General features: G+C 41.4%; 2 protein-coding genes across 2 annotated transcripts; both read right to left on the reverse strand.

Annotated features, from left to right (window-relative positions):
• Window positions 1-1,645: 1,645 nt before the first annotated feature.
• Window positions 1,646-13,703, reverse strand: agpat3 (1-acylglycerol-3-phosphate O-acyltransferase 3). The gene is made up of 10 exons (XM_079276785.1): window positions 13,505-13,703; window positions 7,860-7,918; window positions 7,540-7,770; window positions 7,267-7,436; window positions 7,024-7,185; window positions 5,730-5,883; window positions 5,540-5,642; window positions 4,881-4,956; window positions 4,567-4,765; window positions 1,646-4,426 (listed from the first exon to the last, which is right to left on the reverse strand). Exons 3-10 carry the CDS (start codon window positions 7,715-7,717, stop codon window positions 4,335-4,337), a joined length of 1,134 nt encoding a protein of 377 aa, XP_079132911.1. The 5' UTR covers window positions 7,718-7,770; window positions 7,860-7,918; window positions 13,505-13,703; the 3' UTR covers window positions 1,646-4,334.
• Window positions 13,704-15,134: 1,431 nt separating this feature from the next.
• On the reverse strand, window positions 15,135-22,066 carry LOC306783840 (pyridoxal kinase-like). Its single transcript, XM_079277658.1, has 11 exons — window positions 21,860-22,066; window positions 21,103-21,157; window positions 18,527-18,631; window positions 18,118-18,201; window positions 17,659-17,693; window positions 17,328-17,413; window positions 17,089-17,134; window positions 16,886-16,997; window positions 16,653-16,789; window positions 16,503-16,569; window positions 15,135-16,194 (listed from the first exon to the last, which is right to left on the reverse strand). Exons 1-11 carry the CDS (start codon window positions 21,938-21,940, stop codon window positions 16,067-16,069), a joined length of 936 nt encoding a protein of 311 aa, XP_079133784.1. The 5' UTR covers window positions 21,941-22,066; the 3' UTR covers window positions 15,135-16,066.
• Between the last annotated feature and the right edge of the window lie 1,992 nt (window positions 22,067-24,058).

Genomic DNA, 24,058 nt, shown 5'->3' on the forward strand with positions numbered 1-24,058 from the left:
GCTGTGAGCACAACACAGTATGATGCTTTACCACCTTTTAAGTTGATGTTGCAAATGTGCTAGGATACAACATATTTACATCCAGCTGATCCGAATCAACATGAGATTCATTTGGAGTTGCAAGTCAATATTCACTCATTTTTAGCTCGTTCTTTTGGTCTCCACCAACTGCTAATATCAATATCAATATCTAGCGCTTTAGCTGCTACTTTTTTTTGGCAGTTACTTTTTTTGGTGAAAACACTTGACTCCGCAATCAGCTGAAAGAAGCTAAAAACTTTCAGAAAGTGCGCATAAAGGGCTCAAAATGCAGATGTCAATTTGACAGTGGGACAGTAAACCTGAAGACCCTTGCGGGAACGTGCCTTAAAACCTCTTGAACACTGCCCCTATTTTTAGGCCTCTGTTCGAAAATTGCATACCCATACTAAAGAGTGTATTTCTGCAACTACAAGGTCTATTTTAATGATTTTTTATTTGTATGATACAGGTAACACTTGTGAGATGTGCTGATATCTGTACAATTGTGTATATGTTACTGTTAATAACAAATACACATATGGCACAGCTCAAATTGAAAAAGTTTTCAGGTTCGCCTGAAAAAAAGCATTTGTGTTATGTGGTATTGTAAATTCATACTAAATCCCAAAAACATGTATTGGAATCTTAGAATAAAGATCAAATCAATTAATGTGTTCAAATATTGACAAACTAAATATTAAACATTTTCCAATGAATTTTGACAAAATTAAAAGTTCATTCTGGACCATGGAACGAGTAGTTCATGGTGAAGATTGTGTGATGTGGTTGAAAGCTCCATAACAGCTACCAAATTGACTGTCTTGGGCTTGTTTTTTTTTCAAATATAAAAGTAAAGAACGAACTTTCAATGTCAACTTGTAAACCAGGGATGAGAAGTCTTGAAACTTAGAAAAACTAGAAATTTGAACATGACAGCTGACTCCAACTGTTGACGACCATCTGATGCAATTAAAGGATAAACACTACATAGACCTTGCTGGGAGATTGTTTAGTCAGGTCTGTGCTCTTACTTGCTCTTCTTTGACAGCCATGAACTTAGTTATAAAGCTGTTATATAACTGAAAGACAATGCTAATTAATACTCACTTAACTGTTAAGGTAAGAAATGTAATTGAACAGCATACCTTTCCTCGTCTCTGCAGCCCACTGAAACCATTTCTTCCATCACATGTTTCTTCAAAGACCACTTTGTTGGTCCTAAATGTGCAGCTGCGCTTTAACGTTTAACACCGCTTTCTGCCTGATGTTGTCATAGTCCAGCCAACTCAACCAGTCATTTAAGACTATGAACATGTTCTCTCCAAGTAGAGATAGACGTAATCAGGTGATGCCATTTATTTCTGTGAACCAATCAGGGCCGAGTAACAGTTGATCAGTTGAAACCATTCAGTCTAATCTGTTCAAACCACACCCACAGTCCTGATGAGTTTTTCTATTGTTGCTTATTTTGTCATGAATAGTTTATATTTTACAGAAAAAAAAAGAAAAAAAAAAGAAACTCATGATTTGAAAACAGGATTCTCTGGGCCTTTAAAGACCAATCACGATGTTTGAACAGCAAGTATAGCATTAACAAAAGCAAAAATCACACTTACTCAGCATCCTTGGAAAGCCTTTTTATTCAGGTTCAAATTCAGAGTTAATGCCACAGCTGTTGCATTGCAAGTCTTCAAAAAGAGTCAGAGTTATAATTAACTCGATTCAGTGACTGTGCAATGGTGCACATCATGCAAAAAGCAATTGACTACAGTAAGAAACCATGATTAATTAGAAAGTTGGAAAAAAGCTTTGTCAGCATCATCTGTGCATGCCTACAGCGTGCTGTGGCTTTAAAAGAGAAGCATCACTGACGGCAATTACAGCTCCAAACTTGAAAAGTGAGCGTTTAGAAAATTTCTAAACGCGAATGAGACAGTCACCATTAACCTTTGTACATATTTTCAGTTTACCCCGTCTCGTCACTATCTTAATGGAAAATTGTGGATGTGTCATCATAAATGGCGGAGGATGGCTGTAAATGTGCCTCTGCTGAAAATAGTTCTGTTGATGGATGAGACAAGATGGCGGGAGGAAACTGGTTGAAGAATGTTTTTTTCTGTGGATTCAGCGTGTTCTGCCCCCTGGACTCTGAGCTATAGTCTTTTGTGTCTGACTTACTGTGCAAAGAGCAACTCACACAAATAAGTCAACAGCGTAAGAGTTGCTGTGAGATTAAATCCTTTAATATTATCAAGTGTTTAGTTGAAGAAAAACAAAAATAGCTTTAGAAAACAAAAGTTGACACAAGAAGTGCCACTAACTCAATTATCCTTGAGATAAGAAAAAAAATAAATCATTCAATTGTGTAATATTTGATTCCATTGGAGACCTCAGAGGAAAAAAAAGAAAAACAAAACCGCAACCACAAGTTACATTTATACTCAGTCACTGAATAGAAAACATCCAGTGTAAAAAGTGCCCCTAAATACTTTGCTCAGTTTATTACCATTCTTGCATCTGAATAAGAGTGTTACTGAATGACAGGATGAAGTGCACTGCACTGGTATCTGACCTCGAGAGAAAAGACAGCAGGCCAAGATCCTAACGCTGTAAACAAAAAGTAACGCAAGTCAGAGTATCTTCTTGTAAAAAAAAAAAAAAAAAAGTGAACCGATTACGAACAGAGCACTCTTTGTGCACAAGAGCAGACTTCACCTAGTCTCATTTCCTTTCAATTCTTGACTAACTTTAGAACAAGCTTGCATGGCAACTAATTCCAGCAACTTGCTTGTTATACAGGAGGACAACAGGAGCTCAATTAGCATCTACATTTCCACACAAAATTTAAGCAGCACTGTCCATTAAGGCTTGTATGAAATCGGTCTGGTTTGAGATAAATCCACAGAGGATTTACACAACATATTGCTGCCGAGGGGGAAAAATGAAAACCAACAAAATATATATGATTAACACGACAGCGAGGAGAGGAGAGAGCAGGACGCATGTCCCCTCCACGTCTTGCTACCATTGGACCAGGAAAACTGGCTTTCAACACTGGAAGAGAACCACTCATGGACTGCAGCGGCCAACGTTCAATTTGTTGCAGTAAAGAACAACACTCTGGGATGACCGATTTTAAAAATGGTGAAACGATGGCGCTGTGCCACAACAACGGCTCGGACATCCAGTGAAACAAAGCTGCCGGCGCAGAGTGTGTGAGCAGCTTCCCAACAACTACAAGGAGGCAACAAACGCAACAACTTTCTAACTTTCCACTTCAATTAAAAATGGCTTTTAATTATTAATTTGCTTTGGAAGAGGGTGACCATTCAAACATAACGCAGAGGTAAAGAGGTGGGTGCTGTTTTAAAGGGGTGGTGAGTGAGCAAGCTTGATTTAAGGCAAAGGTTAAAACATCACGACTGCAGTCTATGTCTGGAAAGAAAAATGATACGCCAACAGCTGCGAGGCTACATGAAGACAATACATGACCTTTTTCTGGGATCTGGTTACACTGAGATTCAAACACAAGAGCAGAGCAGTGTGCACTGCATTCAAACCGTCAAGCATCAGAGGAGAAGGGGTGGTAAGCTGAATGGCTTCAGTGTCTGGACCGGGATCGCTGGTTGAATTAACATCACATTTATGGGGTCAAAAAAATAAATAAATATGTAATCAAATTCCTATGTGTGTAAAGCAAGTGAAAATAGGAATATAACTGAAAAAAATAGCAAAATGCGTCAATGAATCCGTGCGAGTTGGTGCTGCGGACTACAAATGAGACCTGGAGCAGATGGTTTGTGTCCTTGAAGACGGTTTTCACATTCGGAGCCCTTGCTTTAGTTTAGCAGGCACCAGCCTCTCCATGCAAAGACGGTGAGGGGTCAGTTCACCAAAATCATGATGAAAACTCCAAAAAACACAACAACCTTGCAGTATCTAGCCGTGGAGATGTGGGATTTGTGTTTGGAGATCTCTGCCCTGAGACTTCTGCTGCTAACCCAACACAGAGGAGGTGGACTGAATGTCAGTAGTTTAAAATGATACATGAAAAACTGCAACGTCTATTTCAAGAAAGAATCCTACTTGGACAATCCAATGATGCCAATGTGGTCAGTTTATTAATATCATCATATTCTTTTCACAACCAACAAATAGTAACTGACGAAAGTCTGTAAAAGTCAACACACTGCTGTTAACTTTTACAGCAGAGTCAACATTTGTGTTGGAGGAGCAGTAGAAGTGTCAGCTACTTAGGGCACAAATACGAATCTGCTTGGGTTCAGTGGGCAAAAAAAGAAAATAATGACACTTTAGTTCTCTTTCTTGGCCTCCGGGTTGCCGTAACTGGAGCCTGTTTTCTTCACCTCGGTGACCCCTATGAGGCGGCGGATAGCTATCGAGGCTGAGGAGGGAGCAAAGAGAGTTAATGGGGACAGAGATTCAAACAAAACTGTGCATTCAGCGATTTTCATTTATTTTCTTCCCCCAGGTACAGTCTAACATCCTCCTGTTACTTTTCATTCTAAAAGCGCCGCCACCTACCTATGATGAGGAAAATGATAAAGCTAATGATGAGCAGGGGGGAGCCACTGACGACCACTCCGCAAGCAAAGTTGATGAGGGGCGAAAGCAGCAGGGTGGCCCAAAACAGGAAGTTCAGCAGCGTCCATGGCCTGCGATGGGTGGTTATGGTGGGTCCGGGGAACTTGCCTTCCTTTTTGTAGAATTCCTGTAAGGCGTCCTGAGCAGGACAGGAAGAAGAATCGTTTAGTAACCTCCCTTATACTTGTTTTAAAAAGGTATCTGAAAGTGTTCCCCGGGGTTAATTAGGAGACTACTAGAATTTTAAAGTCTACCTTCTCCTGGTAGAGCTTGTGCAGCCAGATTGCACACTCCTTCTCATCAGCTGGTATGTCCTCCACAGGAAACCGCCTGGTTGGGAAAGAAAAAAAACAAAACAATATTGTCTTATACCTTGAGATCCCTGAAACTACAACGATTAGACACGAGCTAACCAACAGTCAGATGCTTTTCGTTTTGACAGTGAGAAATGAGCACATAATGAACAGCTGAGAAATGACTTGCTGATCTATGATGCAATTGAAATGCTCATAGAGCTGAAGGACCTTTAAGAATGCTTTTTATCAGGATGTGTTCAAATTTTAGCGAGTAAAATTTAGTTTTACAACTATCAGTTAATTATACAGTTAATAAATTCACACATCATCTATTTATTACATCAGCAAGATTTATTTTAAACATTTTTTGAAACACATGAAGGCATCCAGCTAACATTTCATGAAAGAGTACAACTCTGAAATCAGAATATCATAGACAAGATGCAACGTGCATTGCAACAGAAAACATTTCATGACAATAATGTAAATTCACTTGTGGCCTGTTATGATAGTTTCTCACCAGCAGGGGGCTCCCTCACCTAAAACCCTCACACTCTGCACCATAGATCAATACAATAAGTGATGATTCAAAAAGGTAAACGGAGGGTGGAACTCACCTAACACTCAGGTCAGCTTTGTATTTTTTGCCGTTGACGATGCCCAGGAGAGTCGGAGTTTGGTTGTCTTTGAAGTTCAGAGTCACATCGTACACAGCAGTTACTGCAAGAAAGAGAAACACAGATTAAGGACAAAGGACTCGCATGTGAAGCGAGCATGGCGAACTGTGTGCGTGTTTGTACACCCTACCTGTGCCCTTCAGACACTGCAGTGTGGTGGTGAACCCTTTGGTTCGGGGTAGTAGGTGGTATTTGAGCGTGGGCAGGCCTTTACTCTCGGCAACCTGCATGCTGATTTGGTGCTTCTGCTCTGTGAAGCGGGTTCCCTCGCAGTACAGCAGAAACTGTGGAGGGAGAGGAGCTGTGTTAATGCTCACAAGCACACATCTATATATATTAAAAAGAGTCACAAGACTTGAGGCGACCTCCTTTGGCCTCTTATCTCAATAGGCAGGTGGAGTGTTTCGCTCGTTTATCTGAACACATGAAAACTGTCATCAGCAGTGGCCTAACGCTTGACTTAAGTTAATGAGATCAACTGGTGATCTGCCTAATCTCAGCTGGTGAACTGATTGAGTCCAGGTGAAAATCTGAAGCACACGGAGCTTTACACCTTCGGTAAAAGGTGCTCAAAAAGCAGCCCGTTGGCTGTTGATGCACAGAGGAAAGTTCAGTTCATGGAGGTTCAGAGAAAAACACACACACAATCCTGTTGGGAGCTTTTAAATACAGCTGGTGTACTGTGTGAACATCAAGATACACAAGTAGAGTTCGAGTAGAGAGAAAATGTCAAAGGGCAGCGTCTGCATTTCCTTAAAAATAGAGTATTTTATCCCCATGAATCCTTACCAATTCCAGTCCATCACAACTTGGATCTTATTTTTGTAGTTCTTACTTAATTGTCGTTATTGGTATGAATAACATTGAATTCACCAAGTTAACAGTTTAATGTATAAACACGAGCCGCCATACAATTAAACAGGTTTTTAACAAACTCTTTGGTCAGTCGGTCAAAATAGTTTGGAAGAAAAAAAAAAAAAAAAAAAAAAAAAAAAAAAAGGCAAACGGTGACGTCACACCCAAACTGCTCACGTTTATGGTTGACCTTTGACCTGCTATACTGGGTGTGTAGATTTGCTCACACAGTTCTCTGTGCACTGAGGAATTATTACTCAACGTACGGGTGTTAACACATTTCATCTCCAAATAAATGATTTCCTGGCCTGTCGGACTTCTTTTGAGCGATCTCAGCAATAGACTTAGTGAGTGCAATAATCATGACCAGTAAAAGTGACTCATATGCCACAGAAATGAGACCCAAGTTGTAATTAACCACAATTAAAAAATGTACACCACTTTATCCTACATTTCACTGACAAGATGTAGTCAAGTCACTACGCATCTGATTGCTACTAAGAAGTCTACTCGGACTGGGTAAGAGTGGAGCGTGTAGTAGCAGGACAAGGACTCCGGCGTGTACCTACCCACATATATTCAGGGTAGTCTTTGAGCTGGCTCAGTCCCTTGTAGACAGTCTTTCGGTCCTCCTCCCACTTTCTTTTGCAGAAGACGATTTCGAGGAAGTACCAGGTCCAGCCAATCAGAGGAACCTTCAGTAGCTCATGTTTGGCGAGCACTTTTGAGCTCTAGAGGGGGAGGATGGGTAAAATGATGAAGTCCGACCACAACAAATAGTTCACTGGACTAACGTTCGCTTCATTACTAACCCCTAGGATGCCGAATCTTTCGCACATGGTCCAGCCACACAGGAAGTCGATCTCGTAGTTGTGGTTGAGGATGGTGATGGCATGCTCTTTGCCGAACTTGTCCACCGTAGCTTGGTCAGCGTATAAGGTGCAGTCTGTGCCTGACCACCACTCCAGCAGCATCACCAGCTCTGCGCAGAGACAACACACCATGTGCACTGGGACAACACTAGTATACTACCGAGTGTCTAAAGAAAACTACAACGTATAAACATAGGCGTATAGTGTACTCACGACTCCAGAGGGAGTAGGCCAGCCGGCAGTTGATTTTACGATAGAGCTGCTTGTTGATCGGCCAGAGGATGCAGGTGAGGAGCTGAATGAAGTTGATGATGAGGCCGCTCACCACGAACACAAAGCCCATCAGCAGCTGCAGAATGAACAGGTTCTTCAGGCAGGCCAGCAGAGCCATAGCTGAGGAGCCTGGAGAGCTGAGTAGGCTCCTTCCTATACAATATGCCCAAGCTGGGAGAGGGCAGAAACAGAATAATGTGGTCAGTTTACGTGTTGTCCTGCAGGAAAAACATGCTTCCAGTAATTCAAACATGTCTTACCACGGTGGGATCCCTTTTACAAGCCGCGTTTACACGGCCCTTCAGCCAGTATTACAGACCTGAAGGCGACAGAAGAACAGGTTGAGCAAACAGTTCATCAAACAGGCGGAATTAACTTTTCAACAGAGGTGTGTCAAACAAATACACATAGGTTTGACAAAGGTTAGACTATTAGTGTCTGTATCCATTTTACACACAACCACACGTTTCAATAAACTATGACTAACAAACTACTCTGATTCAGGTTTTATTTTCTATCGTTCCAATAAAAGTTACAAAAAGTACACGCTACGGGTGATGTCACACCTGTAGTTTGGCGTATTTGGTCATTACAGCTGCCAGGGACATAACACTTATAGCCACCTTCAGTCTGTCTGTATCACAAAGTGTTTTTGTCTGACGTTACTATCAATGAGTACTCTCCCATCAGGCCGTCCACAGGCCATGAATGGACTGTTCCCACATCGGCACTAAAGCCCATTAAAGTGTAGGTCAAGCCAGTTTAAAGCTGTTCTGAGAAAGTTTTCTAATCCGAGTAGTCCTGCAGATCTCTGGAGCGGTCTGTGGTAACTCAATCCACCTCTGCCAACTGGGCCTCCACCTGCTTTGTTTTACACTGTAGGTAGCTCCGTTTTATTTAGTGACAGCAGCAACATCAGAGCATAAGGCTAAATAGATAATCAAACCATTTCACTGTGGATAAGGAGTGCTCGATTTGAGTCGCCAGAACAAGCACTTGCAACGTAAAGCATCCTCGTTCTGTTCATTATGAAAGATAAAACTGATTGATCACACTGCGATTAACTACGCAGTACATCACCATATGTACAGTCCCCTGCATTCACTGACACGACTGTGTCAGCGATTTGGACAAAAACACAAAAAAAACAGGCCATCTGGTGTTTGCTTTTTAGAACAACAGCCTGCACAACACGGGAGTGACACGGTGTCACACTAACAAGTCTCTGCCCACAGACACGTCTCGTTCACAGAGTTTCCAATGACATCGTACAAATCCAAGATGCCTTACCGCAAGCCTGTATCATTCATTAAAGTACTATAATTAAGCCATGTTGACACAGGGCCAGGTCATTGTGGGCAACCAATGAAGACAACTAGTCTGATTTAGTGCAACCAATCCATCTCAAGACACTGCAACACAACACACAGAATAACAAAGTAGCCGAGGAGTGAAGGAAATTAAATCACACGTAGTTCCACAGCGCTGCTCAGCCTCGTGGACAAACAAACATAAAAGTGTTTCTCAATCTCTGTGGTTGGGACACGCTGAAGTGTTGCAACACTCTCACGCGTGTCATCTATCGCCTGATGGATGTGATCAGTCCAACCATCCACAGTTTGTCTCTGCGATTCGTGTTACAGATACGACCTTTGTTCCTACTGGGGGAGAGTGGCTTCAAGGGGTAAAGTTACTTGTGTAGATTTATTCCGGGGCTCCTGGAACAAATTTAGAATAGTGGCAACGCTACAACACTGGAGAATCAAAGAGGGGAGTGGGTTGTAAATGCAAAACGTAACAACGCATACATGCGATTTAGTTTCAGTCAGCTTGACAATGATGAACAGAAGTCAGTAAATTGCACTAGTTGGGGAAATGTTGCAACTTGCTCAGGAAAAGATTAAATTTGGTGTCGTCTGGCCACCAGCAGCTAACAGAGAAGTTCCCCGACAAGCAGTTACTCTGCGTGAGTGCTTAGAGAGACATTTCCAAACAAGAACTTTGTTCTCACTTTCTTCCACATTCTCTGTACACTGAGTCATACAAGTCGGCACAAGCTCATTTTCACTTAGTTGAAATAGAGGCCATGATTCACTGTGTCGAGAGCAAAGTGCCTCTTACCACTGAATTTGTGCGCATTCATGCCGCCTCCGAAAATAACTTTGCAAAATGAAATTAGCCTTTAGCACGCAACACATTTGCTTTGAGAATTATGGTTGAAGGGCAAAACAAGGTGTCAGGGAAATACATTTTTTTCCTTCACGAGTTGTACATTCTTGTATTCTTTAGTTATATTTTCATGATGAATCATGAGTCGAATAATCAGTAGAGGAGGCCCCAAGTCCATTCACATTTCGTGTTTTGTCTTTTTTGCCTGCATCATTGTACAAAGAGCGAGTCGGGAGCGACAACGTGGCACGCTGCAAACTTTACAAACAGAGGCCCGTCTCAAAACCACAAAACTAGTATTACCAGTGATGGAAGGTGAGAACGGCAAATCGAAACGGGACGCGGTGCGAAGGCGGACAGCACAAGTGTTCGTTGGCTGCTCTAACATTCTCAGGTACAGTGTTGACTGTCAGCAAAGTAAATTACTTTCGAGCCTCTACTGTCAGCAGGAGAGACGCTCTGGGTCGTTAGGATTAAATGAAGAATGTGCAGCTGGATGCACTTTTACTTTCTCTGACCATCTATAAAATAAGAAAATGCATCAAACAATGAACACCAAGTACATGACAAATGAGTGAACTGAGGGCGACCCTCCAACGCTTAAGAGCAGACCGAGTCTCCTTATCCAGGGCCAGCGCTAAAACATTGAAGAGTCCATTGTTGGCGTTTCACACCAAAATGGATTAAAAATAAATAAATAAATAGATAAACTGGTGAAAGTATGATGCTTTGGTAGAAAAGAAAAAAAAACTGGAGTGCCATGCTGATTTCCATCTCTGTCACAAGTTCTAGTAAAACTGGTCGGGCCCGTCCCAGACAAACGAACCACCTCTCTCAACTTACCAGTAGACATAGTAGGCCATTGCCATGACCACCAATGCCCCACAAATCCCAGTGAAGATCACCACAGCGCTCTGGTTCAGCATTCTGGCTCCTGGTATTTCACCAAATCAAAGCCAGAATAGTAAAAAAGAACATAAAGAAGAGCAGCGGATCGTCACTGACTGCACTGCTTCAGCGCCATGATAATCCCATAGAAGGAGAGCGAGAGGATTATGATGACGGCAAGAACACAGATCCCAGATCCTTCTGGAGGAGCAGACTATTCAGCAGAAGAGTCTTCATGCAACGAGGCGATTTACCAATAAGAATGGATCTTCATTGAGAGCGAGGGCCAAAAATAAAATAAAAAGCAGCCCAGGAAGACAGAGAGGGCTCACTTCTGGGAGCAGGGAGACACATGTACTGTAAGCAGAGACTTACATGCATCCCATCCTCTAATCCAATAGATCAGATTAGGGCTGATTAGCAGGCTATGGGCACCCTGGTTATGTCACATTTCATTAAAATGAACAAAGAAGAAGAAGAGAGGGCTTGCCACAACTACGGTAGAGTTAGCGGAAGGACATCCGTTACGCTAGCTAGAGGAACCAATCATCATGTAGACGTTCTCACCTCGTCTCGCCATTTGCCACCAGTTAGTGACACCTAGCATTAGGCAGAAGTGCTGACCTGAAAGAGGGTCAATAGTTTCCTCAAACGACCTTTGTGTGTGTGTTGCAGAGCCATGCTTCGTTTCTCTCCGGTCAAGTGTAATTGGGGATGAATTAACCAAAAGCCTGGAAATCACTGATGTTTCTACGATATCTTCCCTCGCCATCTGTCTGTCTGTTTGGTAGTCCCTTGGGGAGCTGGAAACTATTTAGAACAGTATTGCTCAGCCACACAGACGTGGCAGACAGGGCAAGCTAACAAAAAAAAAAAAAAGCCATCTGGTTCCCACACAGCGTTAATGTCAAAGGCGGTTGAGACAAGCTGGCAGAGAGAAGCAGAAATGAACTCTAGCGTTTACTGAAGCAAAAAGGTCAAAGGTTAGAGTACAGTCCTGAGGCCTTAGCACCAAATATAAACAAAATACATTGTGATAGCTTGACAATGAAGGTCATGTATGTTTCACAGCATTAACTGCTCTCAATCCCGTGCATAGCAACACCGTCACGCTGAGCACTCGGTAGCCATGTCAGTCATACAGTTGTTCGTTAGGTGAAGTGTGATATCTCAAAGCCACACCGCTGACTATCACCACAGCCAGCAGTTAGGAGGCGGCACTCTTAGCAAGTCTTCAGGGCAATACTTGATTAGCTGATGAAGAGTTCACTTTACTTCGTGCCAACGTGTCCTCAGACTTTGAACCAACAGTTTTGAAGTAGATGCTTCAATTTGGCCACTATTGCAACACATGCAAGTGTTATATATAGTACGTCACTTCTGTTCACACTTAGGTTTATGAGGCCACAAATGTTGTAAGACATTGTAATTACACCGTTTGATATTTAGGCATATGCAGAGTCCTGTCCCCTGCATGAACAGACTTTTAAAATGCTGTGGACTGTGAAGGGATAATCAAAATGAAATGAACTTCACTGTGCTTACCGTTTATGAGAAACTGAGCAAGCGATAAAGATTTTGGTGTGCACATAACTTAAAATAAGAAGCTAATGACGTCTGCAACGTATAGATGTTTTTTTACAGGTTTTATCTGATTAACTGAGCACTGGCTTGTGGGATAAAAATGTTATCACCACCAGTACTGGAAAGATTAGACAGTCAAAGGGTCGATTCTCAACAGATTGCAATTTAGATAAGTAGCCATTTATCAGATTACCGAAAAATGATACACGCCTTACAAATTAACTATTAATTTATAACAATCATTCATCACTAGCATAGCCACGCACTAAAGCAGTCCACGCGTCTGTCAAGTTGTGTTGCATGCAGCGTGGAACCAATGAGTAAATATACATATTACCATTAAATATTCACAACAAGACAAATCCTGCATCAATGGACGAACCATAGAAGTCTAATTTAACTAGGTGCGACAGTAGTGTGGCAACACAGCTGCCTCTTGCACAAATAAAGCATGATCAATCAGAGCACTTTTATGATCCTAGATCATAACTCCAAAATAAACGGTAACATTACTTTCCTGTCACACACACGTTGCTTAAAGCTAAGGTTAAAGTTGAACTGAACTCCAGTAACCTCACGTCTGATGTTTTAGTTACACCTAGTTACGCAGGTCAAACCCCAACATGACGTAACTTACAACAATGGGCACAATGTCAAGTGTCATGGTGTGTTTTTTAAAACGATATTTTGTTATCAAAGTTACTCCGACATGTCACGCTGTGTGCTACTTCCGTTTACAAACGTGTTTCGTCTTAGATGTGCTGCTCTTTGGCCCCCTAAATAAAATGCACTAGTGCAGCAAGGCTAGCTTAAAAATGAAAGAAAGAAGCTAAATGTAACTAGCCAGCAGGTCCCTTCTGTCCAACAAACACATGTTACGACTGCGGCCGTACATTAAGCTAGCTGCGCGGTGGAGTCAAAGTTGCTAAAACACAGATCAAGCCACGTCTTTACATCTTAAAATTAAATAATCCGGTCCGTGAAGTCACCGCTAGCTGCCAGAGAGAAGCCTTCAGCTGACGTTAGTGTGCAGCACAAGGACGGAAGTGCGCTACTAACTGGCTAGCATGCTACATTAATAAATGCAGGGTAGCTAAAGTATCAAGTATATTTTGGGAAGATTATGCAGACGAATATTTAGACATGCCATAGCTAATGAGAGCCAACACATTCATATATCCGCCATTAGACAAGTGACCTGTGTCACTTTATGCTATGCTATGCTAGCAGTCAGTGTCAGTAACGGTACTCTGTAACGGCCTACCTGGGAATTATTCACTTGGGAGTCGGTAGATTTTCTTGTACTTTTTTCGCTGCTTCCTTGGCTTCAGGTGCGTAAAAAAACTCTGTTGTAAAGAGTTCTTCTTACTTAGGAGGTTTTCCTTGAACGCAACAAAAAACGACTTAAGGTTAATGCGATTTGCAAGAGCGCTGTTGTTTGTCTGTCAAAGCTCCACGTTTCCTCAAAGCCCATCTGAAGGTGGCTGCATGTCCTACATCCGGTCCGGCCCCCTATTTATCTTCACAATTAAATTAAATACGCAATCTTTTTTTTTTAAATAACGGGCCTATGCAACCCAATATAGACCAGTTCAATGACAGGTAAAAGCAGCTGCATAGTACACGTATATTTAGTGAAATGACCTAGTATTTTTCTCGTATATTACTGATGACATCAGTTCATAGATCAGGCTATTGCTTGAACAATTGGAAATGTATTGCATGTTTAAATTTGATGTCATAGGTATTCCTTCGTCTCAGAAAGAGACATTTAAACTCCAGTATCCAAAACATAAATAAAGAAATATTGCAAAATCTTAAACATGATCGCCTAAATTGGATATATAGGATTTTGACGGTTCATGTGTAATACTGCATAAGGAATTCACTTTTTACCAGATATTTTACCAATACATTTCAACCTTACACAGCCAATAATGTGTCACTAAAGTCATATTATTCCCTGCATAGATGTGCATGTCTGATCAAATTTAGACCTCTTTAGCCCTCTGCTGGTGTTTTTGCATAGTTGCAGTATAAGTTGGAAGGGGAAGTCATGTCTCAGACATGAACCAGTCACTACAACAAATCCATCCTTTCACTTTCACAACGAAACTGGGAGTTTATCATTCAGTTTACATTGTAGATAATGCATTGCACACACATAATGCGTCCTTCTAAATGTGCTGACTGTATTCAGGTTGCAGTTGAGCAGACATAATGGCCTGCCTGGTTATTTGGGTTAATGCTGGCTATTCATACCGTGGGGTGGATTAGTGCTGACAACACAGAGCGTCAGCTGGCCCTAATCACACAATATAATAAGCACCTGGGAGCCGACTTGTTTGCCTTTCGTCTTTGTGTCTTGCTATTATTTCCTTACCCTTTCAAATTAAAGCACCTAATCTGATTTCTACTTTCATCCTTTACATGAAGATCAAATGCAATCACACCAGTTTTAAATAGATCATTAGCATTTTAAACAACTTTTTAAATGAGACACTTTAGACTTTTTTCTTCAGTAAAAGTTAGTCATAATGTAAGTTTAAATGTATCAAAGTATTCAAGTGAACAACGTGTCACTTCACATCTCTGTTGCGTAGATTTTTACAAATAGCATGTTTTTCTCTTTTGATCCCAGACATTCCCTCTAATCATTACCCATATTCAACCTGAACTTCATTTGGGAATTATAGGTCTGTACGTGTTTCATGTGAACACCTTGTAGAAAAGTGTCTTTAATGTGCTTTTACTCAGTTAATAGATTAAAAACGTATCGGGTACAATAAATATCACATGCTTGGGTGACTCATCTTGAAAACTAGTAATGAATAATAAATAAATAAAATCAAAACACAGCTTCAGTAAAATATGAATCATTTATTTCTGTTATATTGCTGTTTCTTCTGTCAGAGCAGCAGCTCAAGGCTTGGCATTTAACTTACCAACATGTGTGAGGATCAATTATTACATCGGTACATGAAAACATTCACAACCAATGCATTTCTTCTTACCCCCCATTAAGGCTATTATACAGCATGGTCTCTCATACAGACTCTTTTGTTGAGATATGACAACAGTCAAAGAAGAAAACAATGATCGTTAGGAAATATATTAAAGATTATCTGTGCAAATACCTCAATTTGAGATTCTTAAGACATGGATCTAACATGTTGTACATATGCTAGTTCAAGACATCAAAATTAAAAAGGAGGTGAAAAACATTTCCAGAAAGTTGATTCAAAGAACAATTTTAGACATCAACTATTCTCATGATTATCATTAAGATACAATTGAAGTGAAACTAATTTGGCTCATGAAACTGTATAGACTACATATTAACTGCATCCTACTGCACGTAGAAGGTTTAACACTTTACCTAAAACGCATGATAAACTATGCCTTGTGACTAGTCCTTACTTACGATCATAGCCAAAGCAAGTAGAGGCATGGTCATGCATCTATTTATGAGTTGTTTTATAGCAAGAAATGATGTTCACCATGTTAAGGAGGGTTGAAGTACACTTCAATTATCTTTAAACCTAAACATAGTTGGCTAATGGTGTTTTTCTTCTTCTTTTGAATGGCAGATGATGTCTACACAGACCACAGTACAGACGCATATGGCAGTGATTCCAGTGTGTTTGTGAGCAGAATGTACATACAACACATCCTGCTGACAGCGCTCATGAAAACATTTGTACTCCCTCAGAGTTTCTGTAAGGCAGAGACACGAGACAAATCCTACACGTGTCTGGCGGCCCGCCCAGATTCAAAGTCGATTCGTACCAGCGAGATGTCAATGTCCAGGGTAACGTTACGGTCTTCAGCGTGAAGACTTTTGTAAAACCGTAGCTTCCACTACAACGGCAGGATTCTCAATGTCCGCTTTGCTCTGAACCATCCTCAGCTCCAGCTGTGCAGGACTGGGCCTTTTCCCAGGGCCGGCCATCTCTGAAAGACAAAGTTTAGGACTTAAGATTACGGGTCAGCCGAGCAGAGACAAGCAGTCATTCTTGTCCCAGTGAATGACTTCAGGCTGTTGATCCTCTTGTGGCTTTTTACATGCAGCGATAAGATTGTGTGTCTCCGTTTACATGTAATCAACTCTTACTCAATACCTAATGACAGCAAAACCAAATGTGTGAGATTACAAACTATGCAGAGTGATGAAATCAACTAAGGTGTGCAGTAAACGACTTCGAGATAAAAGCAGAGAGACCGCATGACAAACCGAAGCCATAAACACACACGATCCCTACCATTGGCATAAGTCATGGTCCTCTTGATGACATGGTGCAGGACGGAAACAGTCTTCTCACAGGCAGCCTGTGAAAAACAGAAGGAAGACACAAAGTTACAAGCACATTGGGATTCATTTAAGCAGTGTGCAGTGTGCGTGTGCCACTCACTTTCAGGTCTTTAGGATGATGGTGAGTCCAGGCTAGCAACATGGCAGCAAACAGGTCTCCTGTCCCCACAAACACAGCATCCACTTTGGGGATGTCCATGCAGATTTTCTGACTGGTTTTGGTCCCATCTGCTTTCACTACAGTGAGGACAAATAAAGAGTAAAATCCCAAAATGTCTTATAAAGCACAGAGAGTAGACGTTCTGTCTGGAGGAAGTTGTTACGGCACTTTACCTCGGTTTTGGCTCCCGAGGGCCACCAGGAACTGGTCCCCACGTCTCGAGGGCAGGTCTGTGCTCGTGAGGACCACGGTCTCTGGACCCATTTCATGAAGCAGGTCCATCACCTGGAGAGTAGGAGGGGTCACATTATAGTATTCTTACTTTTTGGTGTCACAACCTAAACGCAGCACAGTGAGGAATGAGTTTGATACTCACCTCAACAGCATCTTCCTCTGTGGTGATTTTCCTCCCAGTTAACAGCCTGTGTAATACAGAGCAGCGGTTACAAATGTACCAATCAGGTATTTACCTGCATTGAATAATGAACAAGCGACTCATCTAATATTCCTCCATGTTAAATAACATCGCCATATCAGTATCATCCCCTAATTCAAGCTAGCTTCTATGTAGCATAGTGTAGTATTGACTTTGTTTATGACTGGAAGTGAACTCACTCTGCTTCAAACTGGTTGGGGGTGAGGATGTCGGCCAAAGGCACTACTTTGTCCCTGTAGACTGGCAGCAGATATTCTGGAACGTACTGAAACAGACCAAAACAGGTTTTCCGTTTTATTAACCTCCTGACAAGTGACACCAACTATTTCAAAATTATGGATTTCCAAAAGTGAAACCAAATAATTACAATATGAATAAAATGGCCACAAATGGTTATATATACAGATTTCTTTGAAAGTTAACTTTCAGGTACAAAGAACGTACAAAGTACAGTTCATCAGGTGTGTCGTTTAAAAAACGAAAAAGGAGAATTCACAGTAAGATGCTTACCATAGCGCCGTGGTCGCCCATAACAGGATCACAAACTGTGGAAAAGAAGACTTCAAATTAAGCATTGGACTATGTTAAGAACAAAGGTTACACTCTGTAGGTAATGATCACTTCATTGTGCCGAGTATATGATCGATCGTTTGGTCTGCAACACGTCCTAAAATAATAAAAAAGTGCCCATCAGAATTTCCTTAGTGTGGCCAGCAGTTTGAAGTGTTATGACTTAGAGCGTCATAAGATTTGATAATGAACATAAATGCGGTTTACCTCCCTGCCTGAGGGCGGTGCTGTGTCTGTTTCTGATCTGTTGAGTGATTGGCTCGCTTGAAATAATGATGGATTATCAAAATGTTTAGACCGATTATTATCACTTTTCTGTCCATCCACCGATCGCTTCAACTCACCAGTATTGGTTATAGAAATGTGAACAATGTTTAAAAATAAATAAATAATTCTGACCATATACCAGGCTGGGATTGGCCGCCTTCAGCTCCTGAATGATGTCAACCACCATCTCCAGGAAGGACGTGTCTCTGCTGTACCCTTGGAGGTGAAAAAGTGTGAAGAAGAGAGAATGACCCACTGTAAGCCTGTTTTACTTTGCGGTTCCCCCTGTATCAATCCCTTCTATGGCAGCCCATATGGTCAAATCTAATACAGCGAGAACTGCAGGTACACTGGTGTTTGCACATCAGTAACTTGAGGGGAAGTTGTGCCCCTTCACTCCAAGTGCAGTACCACAGTGAGGCTTCCTGAGGCTGCCGTTGAAGGCCAATTTAGTATTTCTTCTAGCAAAGAGCAAAACAAAGCTGCAGCTGCTGAGGAGCCACGCTTCTTTACTCTACAGTGACACACTGCTTGGACTCACCTGTGAGGATGTAGTCGTAGCGGTTCACCTTATTGAGCTTAATGCCCTCATACAGCTCATTTAGCTCTTCTGCTGTCAGTACTTGCCCTTTCCAATGGGCGTAGCCTAGGATTCAAGAGGGAGAGCAGAGGTTCAAAATGACGTGACATTTTAAAGATACAAATGTGTTGTTGGAAGACTCTTTGAGGATCCATGGAGATACCATGACACACAGTTACATCAAGACAATCAGTGCAATATTATATCAACCCTGCAGTGGATCAATCTGATGTGTTTTTCTCGTCCCCTCCCCCGACTCCCTCTGCTGAGGTTCCTCTACTCCGTGCAGAGTCCGGGGGCGACACAGGGGCCTCCACATTGACTGAATGGGATGCCTGTATCCTGGCTGCCAGCTTCCCCCTTTCTTTGTCCCTCCTTCTCCGCTGACCTAGAATAAACTCCTCGAAAGCTGTGCTGACTGCAAATGATTGGCCAGGGAATGGACACAAACACACTTTGGTGTATTCTTCATACTGTTCACACGGAGCCCGAACCTGACCCTGAGCCAGCGAGAGAGCACCTCCTGCAGCGAGGACTTAGCAGAAAGCTTGAGGCAAAGTAGAGGCACGCGGAGGGGAACTTATGTATTAATGCCTCCAATGAAAGTGAACATTTCTGAATATTCATTGGAAGTAGGATTAGAAGTAGGATTACAGTCTACACAGTTATGTAACTTACTCCACTTGCTTAACACCGACTAGTTTCCTCTTGCAGAGGAGCAGATGTTTGGACTATATATTTTGGGGCAAATGTTACCCGCCTCTGTGGCGAAAGCACATTCTTTGGCACATGGACCCCAGATTATTGTTGTGGAAATAAGTGTATGTCCTTGTGAGGAGTGAAATAAAGAGACTAATTCGAGTAAATACGCCTTTGTTCTATTTATTTAACCAGAGCATTTAATAGAGTAATAATTCTCAAATGGGGATGGGGACACACACACGATGTAGAATCGACGAAGAGAGAAAATGCGTATACAAAAGGTTAGCTCTCTGCAGCAGGTCTGTTGGTGTGTAACAAGAGAGCTGAAAGTTGAAGGACGAACTCTCTTGTGAGAAAAGCTCACAGTTAGCGGGAGAAGAAAGGGGATTAAAATATCTTCTCAGAAACGGACCGTCAGGACCGAGAGCAGCAGGTGTAACATTAGTGAGAGCTGCGAGTTAAGAAAAACAAGTCCTTTGTTAGACTCTGAACGTGCAAAAGGCCTCAGGGAACATGGCGTCAGGCTGCACAGGGTACAGACAGAGGAAAGAGTTTATCAAAAGCATTTCTTTCACATTTTCCATTAACATAAAAGTTATGATCCTATCCTTTCTGCGGGTGTTTCAGCCAACAAGTTTTGTTTTCATGTTGTCCTTAATGACTGATACAGCTTTATATAGTCTGCTTTGCTATCACCAGTAGTTTATGGTGGCTAACGTCAGATATTACTGAGTCGGCTTGCTGACTCTACATTTCTGCTTACAGCCCAATTTCACGTGCTCTCAGTCAGGTCACCTAATGACGGTGTCTTAGTTTAGAGCAACCGATTGCAGAGAATCTTGGGTAATGTAGTGAGAGAAATCTAATGTTACAATCATCCTGTAACTGATACTTGTGGCCACTGATCAGCAAAGGTTACACAACCTTCCTTCCGGTTTAGATATTTTCAAATAAGACACCTGATTAATTCTACCCAGGAATGTCTTAAACAACCGTCTTATCTCAAAACTTGATTCTATGTTGCACATTTAAAATAATGAATTTAGATTTTTGGACACATTTAGAAAGTATTTGAAAAAGAAACTAAAATGTTTGCTACAAAGACCGACAGTAATAAGTAGACTATGTGTATGCATGTATAAAGTCTGTGTTACCCATTTATGGCCTCCATAAGCATGCGTTTGTCCTTGTTTGGAAGGTTAATTGTAGATTAAAGTCTTTAATAAACTAGATTTAAGGAAGAAAGAAAAGGTAGGCTACATTAATTAAAGCTTAACTGTGCAGAATTTATATGTGATTGCTGCATCTTTTTGATTTGAACAGCTGACTTTGCATCAATTGATCTTTAAAAGTTGAACTAATACAGCCTACAATACAGTATTCATCCAAGATAACGTACTCCCACAGATGTATACCCAATGTAACGTCAACTGAAAAGGAAGATTAACAAATCAGAGAAAAAATACTTTGTAGAAAACATTAACTGCAAAGATTATATTTCACTGAGTCAGCTAAACCATGCATGCAGAGCTCATCCAAAGGGTTTATTCTAGCAGGCAGAGAGACAGAGCTTTGGGCAGTGATTAACTCTGTCCATCACCTCTGTGTGCTCGACTCGTGGTCAAAGGCTACACAAAGATCTTCTCAGGTACTGTGTGACACCACGTGGGTCACAACGTCATTACCAATCCGTGCACTACACCAGTAATAGCAAAAACTCAGCTTCATATTTCAATAAAAAGATGAGGGTCGAGTTGTTTAAGAAAGTGGAAAATGACTCACTATAAATTTGTGAAACGGAATAAAAAAAGCACTTTTAAAAGCACTCAGCCAACCTGTGTGATTGGAGAACTGCACAGAGTTGATAGAGTCCACTTCAAAGCCCAGCACCTGAGAAAGGAGCAATTAAGCAGCTGTTAAACCAGAGAACAATGACGTTTACAACACCAGGTGTTACAGGGACTTCTGCACTTCACTGTACTGTGAGAACAGCGTGGAGATTCACTATGAGAGCTGTTCAGTGACAAAACCACAGATTCAGGGCCGCTTCACACTGTCTTTTGTGGTGATTGAAAGGACGAGGACAGATTGAGAGAGCGAGAGAGAGCGAGAGAGAGAGACTTTAGTGTCTGAAGGCTTCTGCAGGAAGTAAGCCTCAGAAATGTGATTGATATGGGAATGAAAGGAAGCCAGTGGCTGTCTGAACATGTCTGGAGTGGGGAAATTATAATTAAAACATTTGGAAAATGTCCAGATATACATGCAAAATGGTATTTCTGAAAGTTGAGTCTACAACACGCAGCTTTGTTACCTTATTCTGCCTGAGGAATAAATATATGACTACATTTACATATACATGTTTGCACTGCTTGCTCCCTGTAGACACACAGCTACACAGTGTGTTTTGTAAGGAGAGAGGAAAGGTTATCATAACGTTTTAACAAAGATAAGACTCTTCTCACAAACCAGGAAGTCAAACTGCATGTTCTATATATTTTTCTTTCCCTGTTTTAAGCTATTTTCTAATAACGTGTTGTTGCCTAAGCAGAGGAGTCTCGTGGAGCTCACCTGGATGCATGCTCGTGCTCTTACCTGCAGAGGGAATGATGCAGACTTGTTCCCGACGTATCCCCTGACAACATGACTCTGAATGGACAACACACGACACTCCATTACCGCAGTGAACGACACCGGCTGCGTGTCAAAAACACCGAACAGAGAAAACAGACGTGATGGAGTCTAAAGCTGCATTCAAAAACGTGTGCAGGCTCTGACACGCTGACACCTAGCATGTGAGGAACAACGCCACCATTGAAGGGCAGAAGAAGAAGAAGCGGCCGCTTCTTCTTCTTCTTCTTCTTTAAATTTGATTGGCGGGTCGCAACCAACTTGTATAGGTGCATACCGCCACCTACTGTACCGGAGTGTGCAGTTTCAGAGTAACCTTTTCTTCACTGTTTCCACCTAAATCCTACGGTCTAATCCCGTTTCTTTAAGAAATCGCAACAGTGCTCTGCAGCACTCTCGCCATTCTCCGTCCACTGCCAGAACTCCCTCCAAACTCCACTTCCGTCCCAACTGACATATTTTTTGCTTCAAGATGTTCCTGTCTGAATTGTATCTTTGACATTTCAGGATAACATGCTCCACGTCTTCCGTAACATTACAAATAGTGCACTTATCTGAGTCCATTTTTGCCATTAAATACAGCCTGTATGTCCGAACCTTAACCTTGATATTATGACCTCCTCTCTTCTATACTTCCCTTTGTATGTCTTCACATTTATGGATTTGTGGTTATCATTGTCCCACTTCTTCTGCCATGACTCCCGTCCTGCCTCTCTTATTAATGCTTTAGCTTCCCAAAAGGAATTTTCAATATCTCCTCTTCTTTTAGTGTTAGTGCTCTCTCTGCAATCATATCTGCTCTCTCATTACCCTCCACACCTACATGAGCAGGAACCCAGCAAAATTGAACATTAATTCCCAGTCTTTGAAGTCTCAACATTATCAGAGATATTTCCATCACTAAATCCTCTCTAATTGTTTGTTTTGTCTTCAGGCTGTTTAAAGCTGCAGCAGAATCTGAGCAGATGACCACTCTCTCAGGCCTGACCTCTTCTACCCATTGCAGTCCCAAGATTATTGCAATAATTTCAGCTGTAAAGACAGACAATCTGTCATTAATTATTTTGCATATTGTCACACTAAATTCTGGTATGAATACCCCTGATCCCACGTGTCCATTCCCGTTATCTTTAGATCCATCTGTATAAATCTGCATATAGTTATAATAATAGTTGGAATGCTGTTAAGCATTCCAACTATTGGAATGCTGTTAAAATTCATCGTAGATGTAATTTCAAGATTTTACGCTGACCGACAACATAATAATCTAAAATAATAAACACATAATAATTATCCAGACATTGATTTTAATGTATTCAGTAATGTATGAAGCCAAATGTAAAATACTGTTGGTCATTGATTATTTTGTAACTCCTTGAATAACCCCTTTATGGTCCAAATTCAGATTATCCGAGGCAAGTATTTTGGTTACCACCAGAGGGCACAAGAGAGCTGAGATACGATTTGTACCTGACTAAATGCTGAAGCCAAAAAAGCACAATAAAGGATGTAAACTAAAGCACAATAACGATATTCCAAGAGATGACGCTTTTTAATTACAGATCACAGATATGGAGGATAGAGGTCTCAGTGAGATCAGTGGCAGCAAGTTTCAGATAAGGACTCAAAAAGATGCAGTCGAAGGATCGACTGCCAAGAAGCACACTGGCCTTGACATCTGGGTGAGGAGCACAGAGGCCAGATAGAGAACAGCGAGAGCCAGGTGGATGAGCTGTAAACTGAGCTGATCACTAAAATACACATGAAGCAGCTGCAGGGAGAGAGAGTCATCTGGCACAGACTGATTACTTGTCTTGTGGATCCTTAATATTGATGGTCTTGAGGTGTGTCAGTGCACTATTGTACTCATTTTAATCTCTGGATAAATCCTTTAATAAGGTAATGTGGTATAAATTGGGTGCAGGCAAATACATGAAAAAGACAACAACAATATGTTTCATTGGGTTTTAAAATGTGTGATAACAAACTGTTTTAGAAGTCCATATTATTTGAAATCACTGACACGCGACACACACAAATCAACCCTCTTCTCTTGTCAAGCCCAAAGCAGCATTGCCGGCAAGAGCAACACAAGTAAACAGAATAAACTTAATATAGATATCCTAAATCAAACATCTGAACCATGCTAATTATACAAAATGT

The sequence above is a fragment of the Melanostigma gelatinosum genome, assembly GCF_949748355.1.
Source record: "Melanostigma gelatinosum genome assembly, chromosome: 10".
Taxonomy (NCBI): domain Eukaryota; kingdom Metazoa; phylum Chordata; class Actinopteri; order Perciformes; family Zoarcidae; genus Melanostigma; species Melanostigma gelatinosum.